The 27880-nt window shown below is 42.5% G+C and overlaps 1 protein-coding gene and 1 pseudogene across 8 annotated transcripts in view; one reads left to right on the forward strand and one right to left on the reverse strand.

Annotated features, from left to right (window-relative positions):
* Positions 1-1627: 1627 nt before the first annotated feature.
* Positions 1628-2666, forward strand: LOC114117021 (serine/threonine-protein kinase VRK2-like; annotated as a pseudogene).
* Positions 2667-14388: 11722 nt separating this feature from the next.
* TEX14 (testis expressed 14, intercellular bridge forming factor) overlaps positions 14389-27880 on the reverse strand; it is a 126513-nt gene continuing 113021 nt past the window's right edge. For 6 of the 8 annotated variants that reach the window (XM_042255309.2, XM_027975350.3, XM_042255308.2 and 3 more), the window contains 8 exons: positions 27493-27589; positions 26090-26164; positions 23116-23193; positions 22057-22156; positions 18426-18518; positions 16431-16540; positions 15170-15221; positions 14389-14753 (listed from right to left, as the gene is read on the reverse strand). In XM_042255309.2, the coding sequence (XP_042111243.1) occupies positions 14717-14753; positions 15170-15221; positions 16431-16540; positions 18426-18518; positions 22057-22156; positions 23116-23193; positions 26090-26164; positions 27493-27589 (642 nt within the window). In that variant the 3' untranslated portion in view covers positions 14389-14716. The remainder of the gene's footprint in view (positions 14754-15169; positions 15222-16430; positions 16541-18425; positions 18519-22056; positions 22157-23115; positions 23194-26089; positions 26165-27492; positions 27590-27880) is intronic. The other 2 variants (XM_060395121.1, XM_042255307.2) reach the window with 1 other exon arrangement.

The raw sequence follows: 27880 nt of genomic DNA on the forward strand, positions 1-27880 counted from the left end.
TTCTTGCACTCCCACAAAAGTGGCTGTTGTTCTCCAAGTGTCTCTCCTAGTCCCCTTAGCTACCTGCCTGGTGATGTCATAAAGGAAGGAGACTCCTATTAAATATTCTGGCATACAGACACAGTTCTTCAGACTATCAAGCAGAAACAGCAACTGTGGATTGTGTTTCGTGTTGACACCACCAAAGCTTTGACCAAGTTCTTAGCAAAACCGGGATTTCCTGGTGTAGAAGGAAGGCTCTAGATCCTCCCTTACTCTCCCCAGGTTCTAGGAACTCTCAGAGACTCATCCAGAGAGAAGGAACCAGTTTGAATATCCTACTAAGGCAGGGCTCCTCAAATCAATCCTACTGCGTTAGCCCCAATTTTAATAAGATGCAAAGTACAAAACTGTCCCAATTTGGTTTGGAGCTGCACTGAATATAAGTCACAAAATAGAATCCCACCTTCCTACAGATTTTGTGGGTGGTTTGGTTGGCCATGGGGTGAAAATCCAGGTTGCTCAAATCATAACTTCTCACACGTTCTTGGCCCAGGAGTGCATGTAGGATTGTAGAAGGAGTCAGTCATTGGTTTCAATCACAAATGGCTATTTGTGCACCTTGGACAAGTTACTTGACTCGCCTGAGACTTGGCTTCTTTATCCGGAAACCACTGCTTGGTAGACGCATGTCACACAATAAATGGTACTTTCTCACAAGCCCTTCCTCTCAGCTATCCTGATGAGCTAGACTCCAGTTCTTTCTTCATTTGAAGAAGGACTTTCCACCTTGGATGACCATTTATTCATTCATACTTATTTCTGCTGGCCCTGAGCCTTCGCTGCTACCTGTGGGCTTTCTCTAGCTGCAGCGACTTGTGGCTATGCTCACTGTGGTGACTTCTCTTGTTGGGGAGCACAGAGTTAAGTAGTTGCGGTGCGTGGGCTCAGCTGCTCCACAGCATGTGGGACCTTCCTGGAACAGGGCTCAAACTCGTGTCCCCTCCACTGGCAGGTGGATTCGTAGTCACCAGGGAAGTCCTTGGATGATCATTTTGGATAAGAGAGAAACACAGTCATCTTTCTCTCCCTTTCGCATGCTGGTTCTCTCTCCCCCTCTCTGAGACAGACCCCATGGTATCCAGCATTTCACTGTTGACTCTGAAGGGTCATGACAGTTATTGGATGTTTAGGATCACAGTTTCTGGATCTTTATATTCAGAAATGATTAGAGACATAAAATCAAAATTTAAAAAAAAAAAATTTTTTTTTTCCCCATGCTGTGGGTCTTGCAGGATCTAAGGGATTGAACCCAGGCAGTGGCACTGAAAGCACCAAATCCTAATCACTGGACCACCAGGGAATTCCCCAAACAAAAAAACGTTTTTACATATCAAGTATCTCAATAGATTGAGAAACTTTGAGCTAGTCACACAGGTCTCAAGAATATAAAATTCTGGTCCTCAAGCCTGCCAGGCCCCTGGTAGTGGGGACCCAAGGGACCGCTTGGCCTCCTCTCACTCCTGAGTCCCAGGTCCTTCTCTCACTTCTGGTCCCTGCTGTCTGCCTGTGCCCCAGACTCAGGGAGGAGCTCCACTGGAGTGAGACACCACGCTCTGTCCCGGTGCCTGCTTCCGTGGTTGAAGTGATGCCACCAAGAAGAAATGGGAGATACAAACGCCTGTTCCATTTCCAAAAGGCAAGGTTCTATATGACATAGAAGGAGAACAATGGGTACTGAGCAAGATGACTGGCTCTGGGGAATTTGGTTTGATATATTTAGCTTTTCCCACAAAAAAACTGGGCTTCCCAGGTGGTTCAGTGTGTAAAGAATCCACCTGCAATGCAGGAGACATTAGTTTGATCCCTGGGTTGGGAAAAGCCCCTGGAGGAGGGCACGGCAACCCAACTCCAGTATTCTTGCCTGGAGAATCCCATGGACAGAGGAGCCTGGCAGGCTATGGTCCGTAGGGTCTCAAAGAGTCAGATACAATCGAAGTGACCGAGCATGTATGCACAAGTAAACCAGATAAAGACTGGATATACATAATAAAACCAGAATATCAAGAAAATGGCTATTATCAGAATTTAAATTTTTTTCAAAGAGCTCCCCCAAAAATACTATCAAAAGGTGGATAGAACCCAAACTACATCCTTATTTAGGAATTCCTCTGTTTTACAGATCTAGTATTACAGAATTCAAGGGAAGAAGTTACAGATTTATGGTAATGGAAAGTGTGCTCTGTGCTTAGTCACTCAGTCATGTCTGACTCTTTACAACCCTATGGACTATAGCCCCCCAGGCTCCTCTGTCCATGGGATTCTCCAGGCAAGAATACTGGAGTGGGTAGCCATACCCTCCTCCAGGGGAAGTGGACTCATAGAAGATCTCAGACTAAAATGGTACTTTAAAAAAGGCAACTGTCTTGCAGCTAGGTATCCAAATGTTGGATGTACTGGGAAATATACATGAAAATGAATATGCTCACGGTGATACAAAAGCAGTGACTCTACTTCTGGGTTACAGAAATCCAGATAAGGTTTATCTTACAGATTATGGCTTTTCCTACAGGTATTGTCCCACTGAGAACCACAAACAGTATCTGGAAAATCCTAATAAAGGCCATAATGGGACTTAAGAGTTTATCAGCTTGGATGCTCACAAAGGAACAGGTGAAATAGCCTAGTACTTGGCATATACTCATAACTCACCATATGATGAATATGAGGAAAAGCCCAACTATCACTGCTCAAGAAAATTCTGAACCCAAGTGGAATGAACACCTTTAAGGTCACTGGAATTTTTCCACTAGAGGAGAGGGTGTAACTGCATACTCTAAACAGTCAAAAAATTGATTCATGAAAGGCTGCCCAAAGCAAGTTAATCAAATGCAAAATAGGTTAATGGAAAAAAGTCCACAGTGAGAGAAGTGCTGAGTCCTGTGCAACATGGAAAAAAGAGCAAGAGGAGAAGCTTATTGGACTGCTTAACAATGAAAGAGCTCAGGAATGAGAAAAATATGGTGAGTCTCAAGAACTGTTGAAGTAAAAGGTTCTCCAAAAAATCCAGCTGTATACAATTCCCAAACTCATTTTATGAACCCTATCAGGAGCTTACCAGTCCAGATGTATTCAATCAGTCAAGTTCTCCATTTTGATATCCATACACTTTTTTTAAACTTTTTGTGTTGGGGTATAGCTGATGAACAATGTTGTGATAGTTTCAGGTGGACAGCAAAGGGATTTAGCCACACATGTGCATGTATCCATTCTCCCCCAAACTCCCCTCCCTTCCAGGCTGCCACATAACATTGAGCAGAGTTCCATGGGTACACATACACTTCTGCAACTGGTGTGGAAGTCACAGAATTAGAAATTTCTAAAGAATTTTGCCTTACAATTTCCCCGTTTATTCTTAATGAAGAGACAAAGGCAGATGTGTATTATTATGGCTTCTTAATTCTTTTTCTTTTGATATTACTGTCCTTCTTTGTATTTTCTCTTTAGATACCAAATAAAATACTTTTGAAGTGAAGTGAAAGTTGCTCAGTCGTGTCCAACCCCATGGACTATATAGTCCTTGGAATTCTCCAGGCCAGAATACTGGAGTGGTTACCCTTTCCCTTCTCCAGGGGATCTTCCCAACCCAGGGATCAAACACAAGTCTCCTGCATTGCACGCAGATTATTTACCAGCTGAGCCACAAGGGAAGCCCAAGAAAACTGGAATAGGCAGCCTATCCCTCCTCCAGGGGATCTTCCCGATCCAGGAATTGAACCAGGATCTCCTGCATTGCAGGCAGACTCCCTACCAACTGAGCTATCAGGGAAGCCCCAAATTTGTTATTTATATATATATATATATATATATATATATATATATATATATATATAAATAAAATGCTTGGTTAGCCATTATATATCTTGTTGTATAGAAAAGGATAGAAGTGTAAGGGTATTTACAAGTCAGCCATCTTGAGGCCACTAAGGGTAAACCAGATTGAAGTGAAGATAGCTTATTGATTATGCTTACTTTGATATCTTGTCATATCATAAAATTGAGACTGGTTGACTTGAATAAAGCTTTCTCATGAAATTTTACTTTAAATATGATGGTTTACTTGTTTGTCTAGGGAGATTATACTTCTCTTTGCATGTTTAGAATTTGAATTTCCCTATCAACATGTGACATTGTGTGCTACCACTTTTCTGATCTTACCAAAATCAGCTTGGTTGTTTGAACAATTTTTTGCATTTTCTTAATGTTGGAGAAATAAATATTTTCCTTTCGGTGTTCAATTTAGGTACAAGTGAAGATAAAGGGTGATTTTAGCAAAAATGTTGCAAGATACAACACAGAATCTTGACACTTTCCTCATCACAAAATGTTTGCTTCTATTAGCCTGAGACACAGAAGGGTTTTTTGAGGGTGACCCCCACTTTTCTTGCTCTCCCTACTGGCAGTATGAAGATAAAAGGCGATGACAGGTGTAAACGCTATAGTATACCCTTTTATTTTGAATGAAGACATGTAGTGAGCTCAGGGATGGCCACTTGGTTAACTGGTTCTGGGACAGCCAGTCTCTGAGATGGTTCCAAGGATCCTCACCTCCCAGCATTCATGCTTTTTTACAGCAGCCCCTCCCCGTTCTGAACCAGGGCTTTCCCTGTGTGACTGGTAGAATATAACAGAAATGATGATAAGTGGTTGCTGAGACTAGATCGTAATGACATTGTAACTTTTGCATTGGTATCTTGGATTTTCCCCATTCTATGGGTTGCCCCTTTACTCTGTGGACAGTGAAATTTTACATTTTCATTAAGTCCGACATGCCTATTTTTTTTGTTGCCAGTGCCTTTGGTGTCATTACCAAAAAATCATTGCCAAATCCAATGTCATAAAGCCTTTACCCTGTATTTTTATCTAAGAGTTTTGTTTTCGGTTTTACATTTAGGCCCTTGATCCATTTTATGTTGGTTTTTGTACATGGTGGGACTTCCTTGGTGGTCCAATGGTTAAGAATCCACCTGCCAAAGTAGGAATCACAGGTTCTGTCCCTGGTCTAGGAAGATTACACACGCCATGAGGCAACTAAGCCCATGCGCCACAACTAGTAAAGCCTGCACACCTGGAGCCCGTGTTCCACAACGAGAAACCCCACTCGCCGCAACCAGAGAAAGCCTGCGCACAGCAATGAAGACCCAGCACAACCAAAAATAAAAGTAAATGAATAAAACCAAAACCTTTCTGTATATGGTGTTAGATAAGGGTCCCATTTCATTCTTTTCTAGTTTTCTCAGCAGCATTTGTTGAAAAGATTTTCCTTCCCCCATGGTCCTGGCCCCCTTTGTCAACAATTATTTGACCGTATACAGGAGGGTTAATTTATGGGCTCTCCAGTCTCTTTCATTGATCGGTATGTCCTGATCACTGTAACTTTGTAGGTTTTGAAATCAGGAAGTATGAGTACTCTAGTTTTGTTCTCTCGGGGCCCACTAGGATTTCATATGAATTATAGGACTGAGATTTTGCATTTAATCTGTAGATCCTTTGGATAGTATTATTTTAACAATATTATTCTTCCCTTACATGAACATGGTATGTGTTTCAATTTATTTGTCTTCTTTAATTTCTTTCAGCAGTTTTTTTTGTAGTACATAGGTTTCACAGTACAAGCATTTTACCTTCTAGGTCAAGCTAATTCCCAAGTAGTTTATTCTTTTTGATGCTGTTATAAATGGAATTGTTTTTATAATTCTCCTTTTAGATGGTTCATTGTTCATGTATAGAGATACAATTTATTTTTGTATGTTGCCTTTTCATCCTGCTACTTAGCTGAATTCGTTGATTAGTTCTAACAGATTTTGTGGGCTCTTTAGGGTTTTCCACTTACAAGCCCATGTCATCTTCAGAGATAATTTTAATCCTTCCTTTTCAGTTTGGACGTGCTTTATTTTTCTTGCCCAATTTCTCTGGCTAGAACTTCCAAAATTATGAACAGAAGTGGTAAAAGCAAGAATCCTTCTCTTGTTCCGGATCTTTGAGGAAAAGCTTTCAGTCTTTCCATACTAGAGGATGATGCTAGTCATGGGATTTTCATATATGGTTTTTACTATATTGAGGCAGTTTCCTTCTATTCCTAGTTTATTGACTGTTGAATTTTGCCAAATGTTTTTTCTGTCTCAGTTGAGACAGTCATGTGGCTTTTTCCTTCATCATATTGCTATGGCACGTTACCTTTCTGTTTTGGGCTGTGCCGGGTCTTCACTGCTGTGTGCGGGCTTTCTCTAGCTGTGGGGAGCTGGAGCTGCACTCCAGTTGCAGTGCAACGCCTTCTCTTTGCGGTGGCTTCTCGTCATGGAGAACGGGCTCTAGGGTGTGTGGGCTTCAGTAGTTGTGGTGCTTGAGATGAGCAGTTGCAGCTCGAAGGCTCCAGAGCACAGGCTGTTGCTCCGTGGTATGTGGGAGCTTCCCAGACCAGGGATCAACTGGTGTACCTTTCGTTGCAAGCCAGATTCTTAACTACTAAACCACCAGGGAAGCTCTACACTGATTTTTATGTATTGAAACATCCTTACATTCCAGGAATAAATCCTAGTTGGTAATGGTGTATAACATTTTCAATATGCTAAATTCTATCTGCTAGGATTTTGTTGAGGATTTTTCCACCAATGTTCATAAAGGATATTGGTTTCTATTTTCTTGAAGTGTCTTTGTCTGGCTTTGGTGTCAGGGTAAAGCTGGCCTCAGAATGAGTTAGGAAGTGCCTCCTACTCTTCAGTTTTTTGGAAAAGTTTGAGAAGGATTGATATTGGTTCTTCTTTAAATTTTTGGTAGAGGACTTTCCTGGTGGTTCAGTGGTTAAAACTCTGCACTCCCAATGCAGGGGCATGGCTTCAATCCCTGGTCGAGGAACTCAGGATCCCACACACCACATGGTGAGGCCAAAAAAAAGTTTGGTAGAATTCACCAGTGAAGCCTTTAGGTCCAGGACTTGTCTTTGTTGGGAGATTTCTGAATATTGATTCAATCTCCATAAATTTTAAGTCTATTCAGACTTTCTATTTCATTGTGATTTAATCTGGCTGGGTTTTATGTTACGAGGAATATGTCCATTCATCTAGGTTATCCAATTTGTTGCATATAATTGTTCGTAGTATTCTCTTATAATCCTTTTCCTTTCTGTAGAATCAGTAGCAATTGAGACTTTCAGCAATTTGAGACTTCTTTTTTTCCTTAGTCCACCTAGCTAAAGGTTTGTCAATTTTATTACTCTTTTTGAAGAACCAACTTTTTGTTTCAATGGTTTTCTCTGTTGTTTTTCTATTCTCTATATCACTTATCTCTGGTCTAATCTTCATTGTTTCCTTTCTTCTGCTAGTTTTGGGTTAAGTTTGTTCTTCTTTTTCTAGTTTCTTAAGTTATAAAGTTACACATTTAACTTGAGATTATTCTTTTTAATGTAAACATTTATAGCTATAATTTTCTCCCTGTTAGCACAGTTTTTTTCTGCATCTCATAAGTTTTGGTGTGTTATATTTTAATGCATCTTATAGTATTTTCTAATTTCTTGTGATTTCTTCTTTGATCCATTGGTTGTTTCAATGTATTATTTAATTTCCACAAATTTGTGAATTTTTCAGTCTCCCTTTAGTTATTAATTTCTAACTTCATCCCAATGTAGTTAAAAAAGATACTTCATATATCCATCTTTTAAAATCTATTTTTAAAGGGACTTCCCTGGTGTTCCAGCTGTTAAGAATCTGTCCTACAATCCAGGGGATGTGGGTTCAATCCCTGGTCAGAGAACTAAGATCCCATGTACCACAGGGCAACTAAGCCTGCACACCACAACTAGAAAGCCTGCCTGCTCCAGTTTCCTATCTCTTTACTAATATTTCCTTTTGTTCACACATCATTTTCATGACTTTCTGTACACTTTAGTTCTTTGAGCTTCTTCAAAAGTCATTTATTTTTCAAAAGTCATTTTAAAGTCTCTGTCTAGTATATCTGCCATCAGGTACTTTTCAGGCACAGTTTCTGTTAATTTCTTTCTTTCCTTTGACTAGGTCATACTTTCTTTTTTATTTTTTTGGCATGCTTTGTGATTTTTTTGTCTTTTTTTTTTTTTTACTGGAAATTTGAACCTAATAATGTTATAACACTGGAAATCACTTTTAAGCAGGGTCTATAACCCCCTAATCAATCTCCAGCTTTCTATCACTCTCCCCACAACTTACTTTGCTCAGCCACACTGACCTTTTGCTGCTCCATCATAATGCTTCCTGTAGGGGAGCATTTGCTTTTCTTTGCAGTTGCTTTTCTCTTTGCTGGAATGCTCATCTCTCAGGCTTCTTCTCTTCATCCCAGTTGAAGTTCAAAGGTCACTCCTCAGAGCAGCCTTCCCTTGAATATCCTTTCTAATGTTGTGTCCCCCTGTGCCGTCATTATCCCTATACTTATTTTCTTCATAGCACTTATCACTATCAAAAGTATCTATTTATTTGTTTAATGACTGTAGGCTCAAGTAGAGCGGGATTTCTGCTTTGTTCACTATTTCTCCAGCACCTAGAATGGTGCCTGGCACAGCGGAGTCACTCAAAAATTATTTGTTGAATGTGGGACTGGATGCAGAAGGCCAATCGAGGAGGCTGTTGCAATGGCCCAAGTGAGAGTTACTAGTGGTCAGATGAGGGTAGCAACAGCAGAGACACAAAGAAATGGGTAAAATGGACATGTGTTTTGGGGGTTGAAACAAAAGAAACCTTTTTTTTTTCCTTCATTTTTTAAAATTACAATGTTGTGCCAATCTCTGCTGTACAGCAAAATGACTCAGTTATATATGCATATACACACACACACTCTTTTAGTGTTCTCTCCCATTGTGGTTTATCACAGGATATTGAATATAGTTCCCTGTGCTAATCCTATACATAGCAGTTTGTATCTGCTAATCCCAAACTCCTAATTTTTCTCTCCCCCACCCACTTACCCCTTGGCAACCACAGGTCGGTTCTCCATGAGTCTTTTTCTCTTTTGTAGATAGGTTCATTTGTGCATATTTTATATCCCACATGTAAGTAAGATCAGATAGTATTTGTCTTTCTCTTTGTGACTTACTTCACTTAGTATGATAATCCCTAGTTGCATCCATGTTGCTGCAAATGACATTCTTTCTTTCTTTCTCTTTCTTTCTTTTTTATGCTGAGTATTATTCCACCATACATATGTACCGTATCTTCTTCAACCTTCATCTGTTGATGGATATTTAGGTTATTTCCATGTTTTGGCTACTGTGAATAGTACTGCTATGAACACAGGGGTGCATATATCTTCTTGAATTATAGTTTTGTCCAGGTATATTCCCAGGAATGAGACTTATGGATCATATGGTAATTCAATTTTTCATTTTCTAAGGAACCTACATACTGTTTTCCATAGTGGCAGTATCAACTTACCTTCCCACCAACAGTATAAGAGGATTCTCTTTTCTCCACATCCTCTCCTGCACTGAAACAAATAAGTCTTAATGATTGATATTTCAATGTAAGGAGTAAAGGAATGGGAGGAGTCAAGAATGACTCCTGGGTTTCCGGTTTGAGTGCCTGAGTGAACAGAAATACCATGAGCTGGAAGGGAAATTCTGGAGATGAAGGAGATTTGTGATTCAGACTATGGGTTTGGTCTGGGGTATTATCAGTAAGACACCTGAAAGAAACCCAAGTGGAGACACTGAATACTTGGGTAGATGAGCTGAGAGGAGAAGTCTAGTCATAGACTTCCAATACGTATCTGGGAGTTGTCAACATACAGACGCTAAGCCAGTGGATGTGAGCAAAATCTCTTAGGAAGAAAGCTTCAAGTACGAAAAGGAAGAGGTAAAAGGGAAGGTAAAAAACACAATTCCTTTTAAAATCATATAAAAAACCCCCACAACTTAATGATAACCCTGACCAAAGAGATGAAAGACCTATATGCTCAGAACTATAAAACATTAATTAAGGAAACTAAAGATGATTCAGAGAAATGGAAAGATAACCCATGATCTTGAACTGAAAGAATTGTTAAAATGGCCGTACCACCCAAAGCAATCTACAGATTTAATGTGATTCCCATCAAATTACCCATGGCATATTTCATAGAGTTAGAACAAATAATCCTAAAATTTACATGGAACCATAAAAGACCCAGAACTGCCAAAGCAATCCTGAGGAAAAAGAACAAAGTAGGAGGCATAACCCTCCCAGACTTAAGATGATACTACAAAGCTACAGTAATCAGAACAGCATGGTACTGGCACAAAAACAGACATATGGATCAATGGAACAGAATAGAGTGCCCTGAAACAAACCCACATACCCATGGTCAGTCTTCAACAAAGGAGAGAAGAAACAAAGGAGAACAAGTGGTATCTTCAGCAAGTGGTGCTGGGAAAACTGGACAGCCTCATGTAAATCAGTGAAGCTAGAACACACCCTCACACCATACACAAAAATAAACTCAAAATAACTTAAAGACTTAAATATAAGACAAGACACCATAGAACTTCTTGATGAGAACATAGGCAAAACATGCTCTGACATACATTGTACCAATATTTCCTTAGGTCAGTCTCCCAAGGCAATAGAAATAAACAAATGTTACCTAATCAAACTTACTGGCTTTTGTACAGCAAAGGAAAACATAAAACAATGAAAAGCCAACCTATAGATCAGAAAAAAAATATTTGCAAATGATGTGACTGACAAGGGCTTAATTTCCTTAATTTCCAAAATATACAGTTTATACAACTCAATAACAAAAAACAAACAACCTAATTGGAAAATGGGCAGAAGAACTAAATAGACATTTCTCCAGAGAAGACATAGAGGGCCAATAGACACATGAAAAGATGCTCAACATGGCTAATTATTAGAGAAATGTAAATCAAAACTACAATGGGGTACCATCTCACGTTGATCAGAATGGCCATCATTAAAAAGTTGACAAATAACAAATGCTGGAGACATTTGCTGGTGTGAAGAAAAGGGGACCCTCCTTCACTGTTGGAGGGGATGTAAACTGGCGAAGCCACTATGGAGAACAGTATGGAGGATCCTTAAAATACTGAGAAGAAAGTAGTCGTATGATCCAGCATTCTCAATCCTGGGTATATATGTAGGCAAAACTATGATTCAAAAGACACATGCATTCCTACATTCACAGCAGTACTATTCAGAATAGCCAAGACATGGAAATAATTTTATCTATCAACAGATGAATGGATAAAGAAGACGTGGTGCGTGGGTATACAATGGATTACTACTCGGCCATAAAAAAGAAAGAATGCCATTTGCAGCAACATGGATGGACCCAGAAATTATCATACAAGGTAAAGTCAGTCAGACAGAGAAAGACAAATACCATATGACATCACTTATATGTGGGATATAAAATATGGCACAGGGTTTCCCTGGTGGTTTGGTGGTGAAGAATCCACCTGTCAATGCAGGAGACAACGGTTGGATCCCTGATCCCAGGAAGATCCCACAGGCTGAGTAGCAACTAAGCCTGTGCACCACAGCTATTGAGCCTGTGCTCTAGAGCCCACAAGCTGCAACTACTGAAGCCCATGTGCCTCGAGTCTGTTCTCTGCAACAGGAGAAGGCACAGCAATGAGAAGTCTGTGTACCACAACTAGAGAGTAGCCCCCACCCACCGAAACCAGGGAAAAGCCTGAGCACCACAACAAAAAGCCAGTGCAGCCTAAGAAAAAAAAAATTTTTAATGAGAATGCTAACTGCTGTGGGAGGAAAAAGAGGGAACAGTGACTGGAAAGGGATGTGGGATCCAGGGAATACTGGGTTTCCTGTTTTTTTGGCCACACCACACAGCATGAGGGATCTTAGTTCCCCACTCAGGGATCGACCAGCCCCACTTGCAGTGGAAGCATGGCGTTCTAACCACTGGACCCCCAAGGAAGTCCAGGGAATACTTTTTAAGGATGGGAAAAATCCAAGGGTGTCAGGTGATGAAAAGAAGCTAACAAAGAAGGCGTTGACGCTATTAAGAAGGGAGATGATAACCTGAGAAGGATAACTCAACAGACAAAAGATGAGACTGGCCTTGGGTAAGAAGAGAGATGCCTCCTTCAGGGTAGTATGGAGGGAAGTAGAAAGCGTATGTGTAGAACAGGTCCACCTCGAGTTCAGGGCAGACCGCTTCACAACTCTCCTAGTCACAGAAACAGATGTGATCTTGTTAGTACTTTTGGTGGTGGGAAGCTGAGTTTGTTCCCATCTAATGGCTTCTAATTTCTCTGTAAAGTTGGGGTTAAGTCGTCTGTTAACTGGTGACAGGAAATGAAGAATAAGTTTGCAATTATAGCTGGTGAGAGTAGGAAAAGCAGCGTACTAAAGAAATACAATGAGAGTGCCATGTGTAGGGAAAGTACCAAGTATATAAAGTACCTGGCATATAATAATAGGTGCTCCATAACTAATAACATTTACCAACATTATTACTGTTAATGGCCCATATTATGCAGTCACTGGCCAGAGAGAAAGTCTACTCTGTAGACAAGAAGATTACAAACCACATCAAGGCAAGTTTGTGGAGGACTTGTAGCCTTTATGAATACTAATAGATAATGTTCATCCTTTATCATGATATGTCTGCTATTAGTTCTCACATTTTTATATATGTTGGTTTTGTCTCAATACACAAAATTTTTTGAGAGGAAGTACTGCATACGACCAAGTCTCTGTATTCCTCAAAGTTTCTTATAGTAAGTAAATAGTAAGTAAATGTCGCTCAGTCGTGTCCGACTCTTTGCGACCCCATGGACTGTAGCCTACCAGGTTCCTCCGCCATGGGATTTTCCAGGCAAGAATACTGGAGTGGGTTGCCATTTCCTTCTCCAGGAGATCTTCCCAGCCCATGGATTGAACCCAGGTCTCCTGTGTTGTAGGCAGAAGCTTTACCGTTTGAGCCACCAGGTAAGTCAAAGTTTCTTATACCTAGTATTATTTGTAAAGTAATTTGTCTTGGTCTTCCTCTGATTACAATGGCAAGCGACTATTTCCTTGCTTTTAAATGGTCATATTAACTTGTACCTTCCTGCTTTATTTATGTAGGATAAAATTTGAGGGAGCTAAGAACTGTATTGAATATGACCATCCACAACAGGAACTATCCAGTTTTCACAAACAAAAGATCTACTACTTACAAATAAAATGTTAGCTGGCTAGCACTGTACAAGAGGTTAAATTAGAGAAAATACTGTGATCTTTCTTACCATAGTTTCAGTTTTCTGAGACACTAAGGATGTGAGGTATACAAACTGAAATATAGAGACGATGTTTGTTCATTTAGAGTTCAAAATATCTTGGGCTTTTATTCCTACCTATACTTTTATCATGTAAGTCAATTATAGCTGGAATGGGAATATGGCAATCCTGGCAAAGAGGAGGGCAACATTTCTATGATGAAACACAGATGGGGTCCCTGGTGGTCCAATGGTTAAGAATCCACCTTGTAATGCAGGGGATGCAGGTTTGATCCCTGGTCAGGGAACTAAGACCCCACATGCTGAGGCGCTACTAAGCCTGTGCCCACAACTGCTGAGCCCTCACACTCTGGAGCCCTTGCTCTGCAACAAGAGAGCCCGTGTCCCGAACAAAAGATCCCACATGAGGAAACAAAGATCCCATGGGACGGAACTAAGACACGATGCAAATAAATAAAACTTTAAAAGAAAAAGCATGGATGGCTGGTGCCCATTTGTATGATGGTTTGTGGTTGCTGTTTAGTTGCTAAGTTGTATCCACCTCTTTTGTGACCCCATGGCCTGTAGCCTGCCAGGCTCCTCTGTCCATTGGATTTTCCAGACAAGAATACTGGAGTGGGTTGCCATTTCCTCCTTCAGGGGATATTCTTAACCCAGGAATCAAACCTGAATCTCCTGCAATGGCAGGCAGATTCTTTACCACTGAGCCACCCAGGAAGCCCATGATGGGTGGTAGCAATAGTTAATTATTTGTCAAATTTTATAACAGAAATTAAAACTTCTTTGGGCGGCGGTTCCTTTCTCAATAACTAAAATACAGAAATATATCTTACAGGGCTTTGCTGGTGACTCACTGGTAAAGAACCTGTCTGCCAATGCAGGAGACATAGGTTTGATCCCTGGTCCGAGAAGATCCCACGTGCTGCAGAGCAACTAAGCCCGTGCGCCACTACTGAGCCCGCGCGACTAGAGCCTGCGCTCTGCAAGAGAAGCCACCACCATGAGAAATCTGCGCACGGCAACTGGAGAGCAGTCCCAGCTCACCACAGCTAGGGGAAGCCCACAGCAACCAAGACCTGGCAGGGCCAAAAACAAATAAACAAACAGGACTTTTAAACAAGAAATATATCTTACAAGTGAAATTTAACTGGTATTAAAAGGAAACGTTTTATTAGATATAACATGAATTTAAAGGTTTTGAAAATCTGTATCAAAAAAACCAAATGCCATTCGGGGCACAATGAGAAAGTTTTACAATCAAAACACCTTTTACTTTTCAGAAATCTGACTGAAAACAAATGGTTAAATATGCTGCAAACAAACAAGCCATTCTGTCTACAGTGGAAGCTGAACAAAGTGTGAGCTACAGACCCACTGCCCTAATGGTGACCGCAGCAGACGAGGGAAGACGGGAGCTCACGAGCAGGACACTCAAACTCAGGCAGGAGTCCACCTAGAGTCCACTTCCGGTCAGTCTGACAAGTCACTCTGATCCAACACGATTATCCTGAACAAAAAAAGGGAGTTTCGAGTTGGTGTGTATGCATTTTAAAGACACAAACAACAGCCTCTTTCTATTCAACTGAATTCAACGGAAAGAAACTTCGATCATCATCAAAAGAGCTTATGATAAACTAGTGTATTATGGAAATGCAAAATGACTGTAAAGCAAGTGACAGCAGCCTCTTCTGTACTCCCCCACATAAAACCTTCTTGTGCTGACTACCAATTATGTAATCGAAGTTGGCATTTGTTTCCCCTTCTATTTTAATTAATTATAAACATTAGCATTTCAAAACTGAGCAATTCTGAATTCAAGTCTTTGTCGTTAATGTTTATTTAGATACTGGTAAATGTTTAAAGTCTGTTCATGTTGTCTATAAACAGTGGACTCTGACTTACAAACATCTGGTATCTCATTACCTGGATGGTTCAGACCAACCCAGTCGCTTCCAAAAACAGGGTTTTAGTTCCTCTTGATGAAATATAGGAGGAAGAAAAAACAACTTGATTATTCTCTGGATCAAAGGATGCCAGCGTTGAGAAGTCCCACTAGTACTCTCTCCAGGCTAGGGTGGACTGTTTTACCTCTAACAACTGTTTGCTTCTACAGAGATGAAATATGTCTAAAAACAATTACTAGGCTTCCACTCCTAATATTCTACAACTCCCTGTCATATCAACAGACACCAATAATGCTAATTTCACAGGGTCCCTGCATCATGTTCTCAGTGAATTCAGTACTAGCTAAATGCGCACACAGTCAGAGTCCTGGAGGAAACAGAATGTACCCCCAAGCTCTTTCATGAAGTGCCTGCTTACAGAGGTGTTAGAGCTAAGGGTGCAAACAAGGGATGGCAAAGCATCCAGTGGCCAGCAGCAGTGGGAAGCCTTGTCACCCCTAAGTCTAAAGGGACTAGGGGAGAGCAGCGGTAGGGCAGGACAGTTACTGGGACCCAGTGCAAGCCAGAAGTGGAAGGATGGGACAGAAGCTGTGGAGGGACACCATTTCCACATAGACACGAGGCGCAGAGGCGGCAGTCAGGCAGGCAAGTAACATCCAGCTACTTGTCAGCCCTCTGATCTGCGAGAGCCTCTCACTAGCCAACAGGGAGCCGGCTGACCAGCAAGCCCAGCAGATTCAGTTCACACAGGTCGGGAGGAGAATGAAAATGGGCTTGGGGAAGGGATGAAAGAGGTACTGGGTGATCTGAAAGAATTAATGACCATAACTTCCTGAGTAGGAGGATCTTAAATGTAGGAAGGCACCATTTGTGGATGGTCCCTTAAAGCTCTATCAAAAATTAAAGTTAATTTATACTTCTCACATTACTTGTAGGTACCACTTAAATTCCACAATTTATGATTTCTTACTGGATTCTTATTTAGCCTCCCCGTGAGATAAATCTAGAACTCTTTTGAAGATACATTAGGAACAAAACATCTTTCCAGACAGTATATGTGGATGATGAGAGTAGCTGAAGACTTGATTTAGAAATAAAATTGGATGTCACTACTGTTTTGTGATGAAGACATAATTGGCAATTAATAGAAAACCTGGGCTGAACTATAGGGGGAAAGTGTAGGAGGACTGTATACAGCATCTGGGAAATATTTCTAAATAACTGATGCTCGTTGAAGCCCACGGACTCCGGGCTACATTATAATGACCATCCATTCATACCTTCTTCAGAAGTCCCTAAAAAGCTCTCCGATTTCCTTCTCTCTGGCTTCGTGCTTTCTTCCTCTTTCCGCTTCTTTTCACCAACTTCTTGATCTTTGCTGCTTGCCTCCCTTCAATGACAATGATTTTGGTCATTAAATCATGTGCACAATGGCCTGAGGGAGAAGACTGTGCTCCCAAGGAAATATAGCAGTAGCTAGCACTAATTGTGTGGGTTCCCTATGTGTTCAAGTGCTGTAATGTGTATTAACTCATTTAATTCTCATCCCAACTATGTAAGTGAGCGGTGAGAAAACTGAGGTACAAAGAGGTTGAATTACATGCCCAGTACGTCCTAGAGCTGAGGTCAACCCGGAGAGTCTGACTCAGGACTCTGCTCTCAACCACCGAGCTATACTGTCTCAAAGGAAACAAACATTTCACTTCTGTTGTAACTGATGTCCTTTTTACAACCACATATATTTTATTACCTTATCTTCATTTCCTGAAACTCTCAAGTGAAATCTCTAATTGCAGTGTCTAACAATTGAAGACCACATCTGTCAGACTAGTAAGCAGAAACCATCTCCCCCACTCAGCTCTAAGCTCCCTAAGGGCAGAGATCTCCTATGGCTCTGCACCTCAAATGCTCAGAACAGATGATGGCAGAATCAAACTGATATGGTGTAGGGACTTTTCTTGCTTTCACTTGGTGGATATTCAAAACAAAATATGCAAAGTGAGAGAGAAAGTAAAGCCAGCTAGGATGAAAAGGATTTTTTTTCTTCCTAACCTCTCATCACTAATAGAATCGCAGGCTCTAAAGTTGGAGGAGGTTCTCTTACCTCTGTCCAAATGCCCCGGACCAGAGTCATCCCGCTTATGCCTGGGTGGGAGGAGCTGCTGTTAAAGTAAAGGCAGCTGTTTTCTCTTTCTGATTGCTGTGGCTACTAGAAAACTTGTACTTTACTGAATAAAAGTCTTTTGCTCTGCGGTTTCTAGTCAGTAGCTCTGTCCTTCGGGGCAGAGGAGAGTAAGCTGACTCTCTTCACTTTACAGTATTTCAGGTATTCGGGAACAGCTATCTAATTCTCCACTCCATATGCTTCTCTCAGACTGAGCCTCCCCAGCAACTTTAGCTGTTCTCATATGACAAGGTTTCCATACATCTAGCTGTTCTGTGGCCACCATCTTCTGTTTGTGACTGTCCCTTTTAAAATATGACACCCCACCAGGAGCCCCACCGTGAACCAGAGTTCGAGGAGTTCTAGGAGTCCTCTAGCCGGTCTGAGACGTCACCTTGACCTGGACAGTACTGTTAGTGCAGCACAGACCTTTTTAGCAGCCTTATCAGACTGAGGTCTCAGGGGGCCCCTGTCCATGTCTTCTTCAAGGAGAATGTCTTGAATTCTTACCATGTCTCAAAATGCATGTTAAATGCTGGGCGTATAAAAATAAGACGTATTTCCCATCTTCAATGAAATTACCGTTGAGAACGAGCTTCTGGTCAAAAAATTCCCTATTAGGTCAGCCCTCTCACATTCAATACTTTTGGATCCAAATGTCCACCTTCATCTTGTGGAGAAATTTAACATTTCCACCTGTCAAGATCATTTTGAACACACAGTCTATCGCCCATCACATTAGCATTCATCCTTAGACTGTGTTATCTAAAAATTTGATAAGCACGCCTTTTCTGATTTAATTCAAATGACCGATGAAAATGTTGAAGGTGACAGGGCCAAGATACAGCAATTTTAGAGGCCTCTCTCTGTACTGATATCAGTCTGCTAGTCAGCATTGTGAGCACGGTAGGTGGCTGGAGGGAGAGGGGCAGGCAGGAGGTGGGGCCGGCTTATCTACAGTGACATAATACCCTGGCCAAACATTCATTCTCCAAGAAGTCGCTGTACTTTCTAAAGACCTAACAATAAAATATATGAAAACAAAAGAAACTAAAATCTCGTGCCCCTTCCTGAGAAAGAAGGAAAGGATGCCCTGGTGGAGGACAAGAACCTTGCCGGGCCCTTGGGCAGATCCGGTAGTTGAGTGCTGTCCCCGGGGGGCTGCAGCCATCTCTCCAGGTCCTCGTCGAGTGTAGAGTGAGCTCTGTCCAAGGCAAAGGAAGAGAATGAGACAGCGACCATTCTCCATCTCCCCTGACAAGGAGGCACGCTCTCGAAAGCAGGAAAGGACCTTCACACTGCACACGTGAGAAAATGAGAGCTCGGTGAGACAGCACCTGAGTTGTGGAGGTCACTGAGAGCCCATGTAGATGCGCACCAGGACCCTCCTTCAGCCTCTTGACAAAAAGCCTCAGCCCCGAGACTTCCCTGTTACCGGTACAGTGGTTATGCTACCTACCTGCCTCAACCTGATCTTAGACCTCCAGCCTCCAGAACAGTGAGAAATACATTTCTGTTGTTTATAAGCACACACAGGCTTCCCAGGTGGAACTAGTGATAAATAACCTGTCTGCCAATGCCAGAGACGTAAGAGACATGGGTTTGATGCCTGGGTCAGGAGGATCTCATGGAGGAAGGCATGGCAACCCAGTCCAGTATTCTTGCCTGGAAAATCCCATGGACAGAGGAGCCTGGGGGGCTACAGTCCATAGGGTCGCAGAGTCGGACACGACTGAAGTAACTTAGCATGCACGCACACGCGTAAGTACATACACAGAAAAGAATCCACCTGCCAATGCAGGGGAAACAGGTTCGATCCCTGGTCCAAGAAGATCCCATATGCCACAGAGCAACTAAACCCATGAACCTCAACTACTGAAGCCCACACACATGAACCTGTGCTCCACAAGAGAAACCACGGCAATAAGAAGCCTGAGCACCTCAAAGAAGGGTAGCCCCCGCTCCCACAACTAGAGAAAGCCCGTGCGCACAGCAACGAACATCCAGCGCAGCCAAAAATAAATTAATTTAAAAAAAAAGCCTCAGCACCCACAATATCACTGCCTCCCAAAGTGCGATACTAGACTCTGTCTCAATTCTAGGTCATTACGTCAACTTCCACCTGGGGCTAGAACTGCACACTCATTCCCGCAAGTTTTCCAGATTAAGAACTGCCTCTGAGGCTACAGGATGAGGATGTGTTTGCAGAGGCCTGAAAAGTCCTACCTGTCTGAAAAAAATAGCTTCCACTCTGGTTTGGTGCAGGACTGAGATGACTGAGCAGCTGTGGCCGTCTACCTGCAGCCAGCACAGCCAGCCCTTCGGGAAAAGGAACAGGCAATGGAAACAGTAGCTAACTTTTGATCAGGTGCAAAGCAGTTTGTATTTGTATAACTGAATGTAACTCAGCCTTCTTAGGATACTCTCTTTCTGCCTTAAATAAAGGCATAGACTTTTACTGAAAATGCACTAGGGAGATGGAAGGAATGGAGTTACAGCATACATCATAGACAAAAGCTTGCCTCCTCTTTTGCCTCTTTTTCTTGTCTCCCCACTCAAAAACACCCTCTCCTTCCTTCCTCTCAGATCCCAGGGCTCTAGTCTCCTCATAAGACCTTCCCACCCAGGTCTCTCTCTTTTCCTTCTTTGTAAAGAATAGTTTGGCCTTTGAGGACTGTGACAGAAACGGGATTCACTACCCAAAAGTTGTTCATAACCTTCTCCTCCCTTGCCTTCCTCTTCTATAGCAGCTGAAAGCTAAAAACTCAATTTCCAGTCTCCCTGGCAACCAAGGGTGGCCATGTGTCCTATCTGGCCAAGAAGATATAAGTAGACATCTGCTGAAAAGGGCTTCTAGGAAAATTTTTTGCTTTCCAGATAAACAAGCACAGAGTGGGCTAGACTCTTGCCCTACCCTCTTATTTCTGCCTGGAATAGGCACAGAAGCTACCTTGTCCAAAAGTTGACAAGTCTGAAAACAAAAGCCAACCTGCTATGTCTGGCAGAGCAGAAAGATCAGAAGAGCCTAAGTCTCCAGAGGCATCACTGATGCTACATCAGCCAAGCCCTGCCAACCGCTGGTGAGACAAACTCATCTAAACAGGAGCAGCGTTTTTAAGTGTATTTTTCTTATGTTTGCAGCTGAAAGTATTCTGTGTGGCTTCCCAAGGTATCTGCTGGGCCAGGAGGAGGTTGAGGCAAGTGGTGTTACCTGCAGATTCACAGCCTCTCTTCCTTTAAAATGTAAATATTCTGTTCATCAAAATATGGATTTTATTTTTTTGCATTAGTATTGATTTTTTACAAATATGGCATTAAAATAGTACTTTCTTGACTTCTGAGTTTTTTGGTGCCTCCTTCAATTTTGTGCCCATGGAGGGTGTCGCCTTCACCTCCCCCCAGTCCTGGCCCTGAGTTTGGGACAAAGTTTGACAGCTTGGACAAAGCTAGAGAAGTTGAGCTGAGGTGGTTTACCTTGCAATGCAGGTCCAAGGAGAGCTCCAAGTCAAGAACAGAATTGGGTCCCTTGAGGGAAACTTGTGTTTTTAGACTGAATTGTCTGGATCACTGCCCCCATCTTTTCTTATTTGGCTAGGAAGACCTAAAAATTCTCTTTAAATGTTTTGAAAGAAATTGAAACCTATGTTTGCCTCACAAAATGAAGTAAAAACCAAAACAAAAAACAACTTGAGGAAAAAAAAAAACAAAAACAAATAATCCTATTTTAAAACTGGGCAGTTTCTCCAAAGAAGATACACAAATGGCCATCCACATTCAAAAAGATGCTCAACACCACTAAGCATTAGAGAAATGCAAATCAAAACCACAATAAGATATCACCTCACACCCATTAGGGTGACTACTAACAACAATAAAAAAATAATAAAGCAATTATCCTCCAATTAAAAACAAATTATAAAAAAGATAATAAGTATTGGTAAGGATGTGGAGAAACTGGAACCCTTTTGCACTGTTTGTGGGAATGTAAAATGGTGCAGCTGCTGCAGAAAACAGGATGGCATTTCCGCAAAAAAATAAAAATAGATTTATCATATGATCCAGCCATACCACTCCTGCATATGTACATCCAAAAGAAATGAAAGCAGGGCATCTTAAAAAGATATTTGTATACTCACATTCACAGCAGCATTACTCACGACAGTGAAAAAGGTGGAAGCAATCTAGTGCCCACCGGCAGGTGAGTGGGTAAACAAAACGAGATACACACATACACCCTCTCAAGGGAATTCAGTCTTAAGAAGAAAGGAAATTCTGACATGCCACATGGATGAACCTTGAGGACACTGTGCTAAGTGAAATAAGCCAGTGACAAGACAACAGTGACGGCATGATTTCACCTACAGGAGGTATCAAGAGTGGTCCAACTCAGAGAAAGAGAGCAGAACTGCGGTTGCTAGGGGATGAGGGGAGGAGGGAATGGGGAGTTGTGGTTTAATGGGCACAGAGTTTCAGTTTTGCAGGATGAAAAGGATCAGTTGCACAACAATGTGAATATACTTAGCACTACTGAATTGTACACTTAAAATGTTGATGTTGTATGTATTTTACCACAATTAAAAACTTGGTTAAAAAAAAAAAAAAACTTTTAGGAATAGGGGCTATAAGGATAACATGAAAAAAAGACACCTTTTTCCTAATTTGTCAATATCAGAAGAAAAACTAACATACATTAACACTACAGTTTTCTAAACCCTTAAGAAAAATCCAGCTTTTTCTGTTACCTCTCTGTGTCCTCTTCTAGATCCTGGGTTTCTTTGGTCCAAAGCATACTGCTGTCTTCTTTACTACTGTGAGTTTCTTGTTCTTCTAAATGCCTTTGATCTAGAAACAGTTGAAAGACTTTATTAGAGCAAAAAAAGTTTTTTTGAGAAAACCTGCCTTAAAAAATGGAGTGCAAAAAAATGAAGGCTAATCAGTGGACCCTGAAGTCTGCAAAGCACAAGTTCTCCTCTTCCCAGAAGAGCAGGGGGCCAGGTGGCAATCTGCAGGGTGCCCGTATCCACAGCAGCTGCTTCGGAGGTCTGGGGAGCTCTCTGCCAGGTGAAACTATAGGAAACCATGCCTGTGCCAAGGCTCAAGAGAGGCAGAGGAAAGGGCACATAAAAGAGGCCGCAAGAGACCCAGAAGACAAGTTTTACAGATTTATTTCGGGGGACCACCCTCTTCCCACTTGTTAGGTGTTTCCATATTGAAGCCAGGGAAGGAATTTGGGTGGGGAAGGGTAGAGCCCTTTAGTGTATGCCAGGCATTTTACATATGCTTTCCCATTTCATCCTGCCAGAAGCTCTATGAGAGGAAGGAGACTAACACTTGCTAAGTATCTTACAACGTACCAGGCACTGTGCATGAACACCATTAGGTGGAGTTAACATTCTCGTTTGACAAATGAGGATAACTGAGGCTCAGGGATATAAAACAGTTTGTCAGACCAAAATAAGCCATGGAGTCAGAATTGAAGTGGAGTGTGCCTGACTTCAAAGTCCACACCCCCCAGGTGTACCACTATGCTGCCAAGGACAGTTACAGCAAAACCTGGTGAAAAGTCGGCGTGTGCTCAGTCATATCCACTTCTTTGGGACCCCGTGGACTGCAGCCTGCCACGCTCCTCTGTCCATGGGACACTCCAGGCAAGAATGCTAGAGTAGGTTGCCATTTCCTCCTCCAGCGTATCTTGACTCAGGGATCAAACCAACAACTTCTGTGTCCCCTGCACTGGCAGGTGGATTCTTTACCACTGAGCCACCTGAGCAGCCCGAAACAGACCTGAGGATCTGGCTTACCATTTGCAATGCTGCCTGGACGACTTGCTGTGTTCTCATCCAAGGCTGTGGATGAGACCTGCTGCCCCTTCAGGTGCTCTGTCACAACATAGAACAGATGTCACGTCATCCTCTGGGGTAGCGGTTCTCAAAGAGTAGCTCTCAGACCCACAGCCTCAGTATCAACTGAGAATTTGCTATATATGCAGATTCTCAGGCCTCACCTCAGACTTACTGAATCAGAAACTCTGGGGGTGTGGATGTTTGACCTAGCCCTCCAGATGAGTCTGATGCCTGATGGCGCTTGAGAACCTCTGTATTCAATCCCAGGTAACACTAAACATAAACGTGAAAATGACGATCATGATAGGCAGCACTTGCAGAGCAGGTACTATTTCCAATTTGTATACATTAATTCAAGATTCCTTCCTGCATGCATGCTCAATCATGTCCAACTCTGTGTGACCCCATGGACTATAGCCCGCCAGGCTCCTCGGTCCATGGAATTTTCCAGACAAGAATACTAAAGTGGTGCCATTTCCTTCTCCAAGGGATCTTCCCAACACGGGGACTGAACTCATGTCTCTTACGTCTACCTGCATTGACAGGCGGGTTCTTTACCAATAGCACCGCCAATCTCCTTAATTCAAGATTAATGTCTTGAATTAATCTTCACAACAAGTCTATGAGATTGATCATATTATTGTTATTCCTATTTGACAGATGAGCAAATTAAGGTAAAGAAAGGAAAAGGAATCACAAAAGGGAGGGGATATATTTATACCTATGGCTGATTCATGTTGAGGTTTGACAGAAAACAACAAAATTCTGTAAAGCAATTATCCTTCAATTAAAAAATAAATTGAAAAAAAGAAAGGTAAAGGAATTAGATAGTAATGTGATGGAATTGGGATTTGAGTACAGGCAGTCCAGTTCTAAGGTTTACGCTCTTAATCTCTATTTTATATACTCTCGCAAAGAATATAATTTACAATTCCTAAAGAATTGACCACTAGACCAAGACAAGTATCTCCTAAACTCAGTATACTGCTTCACAAGTGTTAGGTCCTCCCTTTCCTCAAAGTGCTCCCCAGAGCCCAGCAGAGAGACAGCTGGGAGGCAGCACAGATGGGCCCCCAGGCTCACTGGCCCTGCTGTGTGCAGGCACAAGTCTCTCTCTCCTAGCAAGTCAGGAAGCAAGCCCTACCTGGCAGCTTCTGGGCACCAAGGGGCCCCACAAAGCTCATGTAATATAATCTAAAACTTAGAAATCCTTGTTATTGTTATCCTTGTTAAAGTAATCCTTGCTGATCTTAGAGGATGCTAAAGGACCCCCTGCTTGAGGCCCTGGACAGAAGCCTGGAGCTTTGCATAAATGCCCTTCAAAGGAGCAGGTGTCTGCTGCAGGTCACTCCCCACAGCTCTCCTGAGAGGAAATGATGACAATGATGATAAGCAATAATCAGGTAGGCACACCCATTATTAGGAGAAACTACTCAGGTGCCTTCTGCCCTTTATCTTTCTGCAAAATTACTGACCCATCTCAAAGTATAAGACATCACCTAAAAACCTGGCCCAGAAAATTACTATAGGTGAAATGAGGGAGAGTTTCTGTAGAGAGCACAGGGGTACAGCAGTGCCAAGAGGCTGGGGCCCAGGCGGAAGGCTGTGACAGCTGCCGAGATTAGGGGGCGGTCCACATGCAGTCAGCAGAGAGAGAGCAGGATCCACAGGAAGGGCATCACTGAGGTCACACTGCCCAGGAGCGCCAAGTCCCGTCCTCACCCACAGCCAGAAACCAGACGGCACTGAGAGCAGGACACGTGGGGGTGGCCGCTCCTCTCACCAGCAGCAGTTCCATTATTATACGAAGGAGAGCAACTGGAGAGGAGGAATTTGCAAGGGTGCTGCAGTGGGTTCCAAAGGATGAAAGCTGGAGTGGGGTGAGAGCCCAAGAGCCTGACCCCACAGCCCTGTGGCCCGTACAGCCCTGTGGCACTGGGGGAGGGCTGTGGCGGGGCAACAAGGGCCTGTGACTGCAGAAGGAGAAAGAAGCCAGGGAAGGTTCTGGCAGGTCTGACCGCCTTCACCCAAATTCACAAGGCCAGCGGCCGGGGGTTAGGGGTTGCGCAGCTTAGACCGCATCTGTCCATTGAGTCAGATCAGGTAAGGCCTCATTCACCTCTCTCTTCCTGATGAGACACCAGACTTCAGAGACCCTGAAAACCAAGAGATGCCCCTCAGGAGACCCCCTACTGGTCCTGTACCAAGAACTGGACCATCAGAGGTCTGACGAGATGTACCCTCTGAGAGTGAGGGGCTGGTCAGCTAGGCTGTCAAGAAGAGAGCAGTCAGTCCTCCCTGCCTGGGGAAACAAACCACCTGGCCCAAACACTTCTACCACCTGCACCGTTTACTCCAGCAGCAGCGCAGCTGGGCAGGGCCCACGGATCAGCTGCCACTAAAATTGAGCGGGTGTCCCTCAGTCTCTGCCTCAAATGAAAAATTCTGGTCTCATTAGATCTTGTGCCACTGACTTCCCTGCCCTCAGGAAAGGGATTCTTCCACAATGCCAATACTTTAAATCTCCTGCTAATGGCAGAATGGAAAACACAGGATGTTTTGGCCCGAGATGCCAGAATTCAGTAGTGCTGAAGTATAGCTAGTTTGGTTCAAAAGGGAGGTGAGAATTCCTTTAATAAAAGAAGTTCATCATGATAAACCACTTGGATGTTGTCATTCCTTCTTAGAATCACTACCGTACACCCTTAAGGAACAACATGGCCACAGACACAGGCCACATATGCTGGCCAGGCTTTAGCAGTAGTCTGAGGCCTATCACTGGAAAACTGCCCCCTTCTGAATTCTGTCCATCCAGTCAGACCTTCACAGGGCCTTCTGTACGAGTGCTCACGCCTGAAACAAAGAACCACACGTGGTCCGTGACCACAACAAGCAGGGCCATGAAGGATATTCTGGGTCATGCATGCCTTACCAATCTCGTCAAGCAGCTCCTGAGATGGTGGTGGTAGCTCGTCGATGTGATGTTGCGAGATGGCTTCTACGAGCTCTTAAGAAAGATAAAGGGAAAGTGACTGAACACCTTCCTGGACCTGAACTAGACTTGCTAGGCTTCCATACGGATTTGGCTTAGAATTTCTCAATGCTGAAATAACCTAAGACAAGGAGAAATCCTCTTACATGAGCAGTCCTATTAAGACTTCATATGTGAATGGCTTTACTCTCCCTTTTCCTTTAAACCCTCTCCTACCTCCCTGCTCACCTCAGTACCACTTGATCTGTGGCCCTCTCCAAGGATATTTGGGGTAGGTGAGGTATAAATTCTTACTAAAAGGCCAGGGGTCCAATTTGAACCAAGGCTGCTGGAGGAATAAAGAAGCTCTAGACCCGTCAAAATGAATAAAACACAAAGTGGGGGTCTTTCTGTGTAGATTACCCAGCCAGGGGATATGGGAGACCATATTTTGGACCTTCACCTAAGGGATCAATTATAACAGTAACCAAGACCCCTCAGCACAGTTTGAAATAACTCTATCCCCTTGAGAGAAATTCTAAGACTTATACCAAAGGCACAAGACAACAAGATTAGTGGAGCAAAGGCCTCAAGAGCTGTTAAAACTCTCAGACCCTTTGATCTGAAAATTGTCTTCTAAGACTCTATCCTAAAGAAAGACCAGAGGTCCAGATAAAGATTTCTGTACAAAGAGCAAAAATTAGAAAACAACATGAATTTTCAGTATGAAAGCAAGGTTAGGCAACAGATGTAGAATGAACTAGTATGCAGTCATCTCATACTTATGAATAATTTTTACTGTTGAGTGGAAATTCTAAAATATATCACTGAAGAAAAAGGAGCAGCCAGAGCTGATATACTATGTTAGCTACGCCATATAAATATATATATATATATATATACATATATATATATATATGGAGGGGTATAGTTCTAAAAACATAAAAAAGAGAGGTACCAAAATAGTCCAAGTTAAAAAATGATGGTAGAATGGTGGTAGTTTTCTCTTTTAAGTTCTTTGAAAAAAATTACCTATTTGGCTGCAGCAAATCTTAGTTTCAGCATGTGGGGTATTTAGTTGCTGCAGGCAAACACTCAGTTATGACATGTGGCATCTAGTTCCCTGACCAGGGATTGAACCTGGGCCCCCTACATTGGGAGCGTCTTGGCTACTGGACCACCAGGGAAGTCCCTTAAGCTCTTCTTTAATCTCCACGTTATTTATAACAAGTATGTTTAATTTGTATAGCCAGGGGAAAATAGCAGTTTTGTTTAAACCTACTATAGCATCAAAGATGAGTGAAGGCTCTCTTAAATGGGCTTACTAATGATGCACTTATATTTTAATACTAAACACAGGGTACCTTTCGGCAGGCTCCTTCTCTGAGTGGCACGGCATGATGCGTCAGGCGCCTTAGTAATGCTGGAGGAACCAGCCCCAGTAAAGGCAGGCAATCTTTTCTATAAATAAGACATAAACATGGTAATTTACACACACATTATTAAGCTAAAGAGGCATGTTAAGCTCAGTCATTTCCAGAATTAAGCTTGTGTATCATTCATGAAAGAAGCCACTTGTTTTGTTGATTGAGTCAAACTCATTCAAATGTCACCTTCTCTTGGAAGCTTCCCACCCCTCTTTGCCTCCACAGCACTGTTTTTACTGAAAACTCTGTGTTACATCATGCCAGGCCGTCTCACTAGGCTCTGAGCTCCTTCAGGGCAGGGACTTTTTTTACTCACTTTTGGATG

The sequence above is a fragment of the Ovis aries genome, chromosome 11 (assembly GCF_016772045.2).
Source record: "Ovis aries strain OAR_USU_Benz2616 breed Rambouillet chromosome 11, ARS-UI_Ramb_v3.0, whole genome shotgun sequence".
Classification (NCBI taxonomy): Eukaryota; Metazoa; Chordata; class Mammalia; order Artiodactyla; family Bovidae; genus Ovis; species Ovis aries.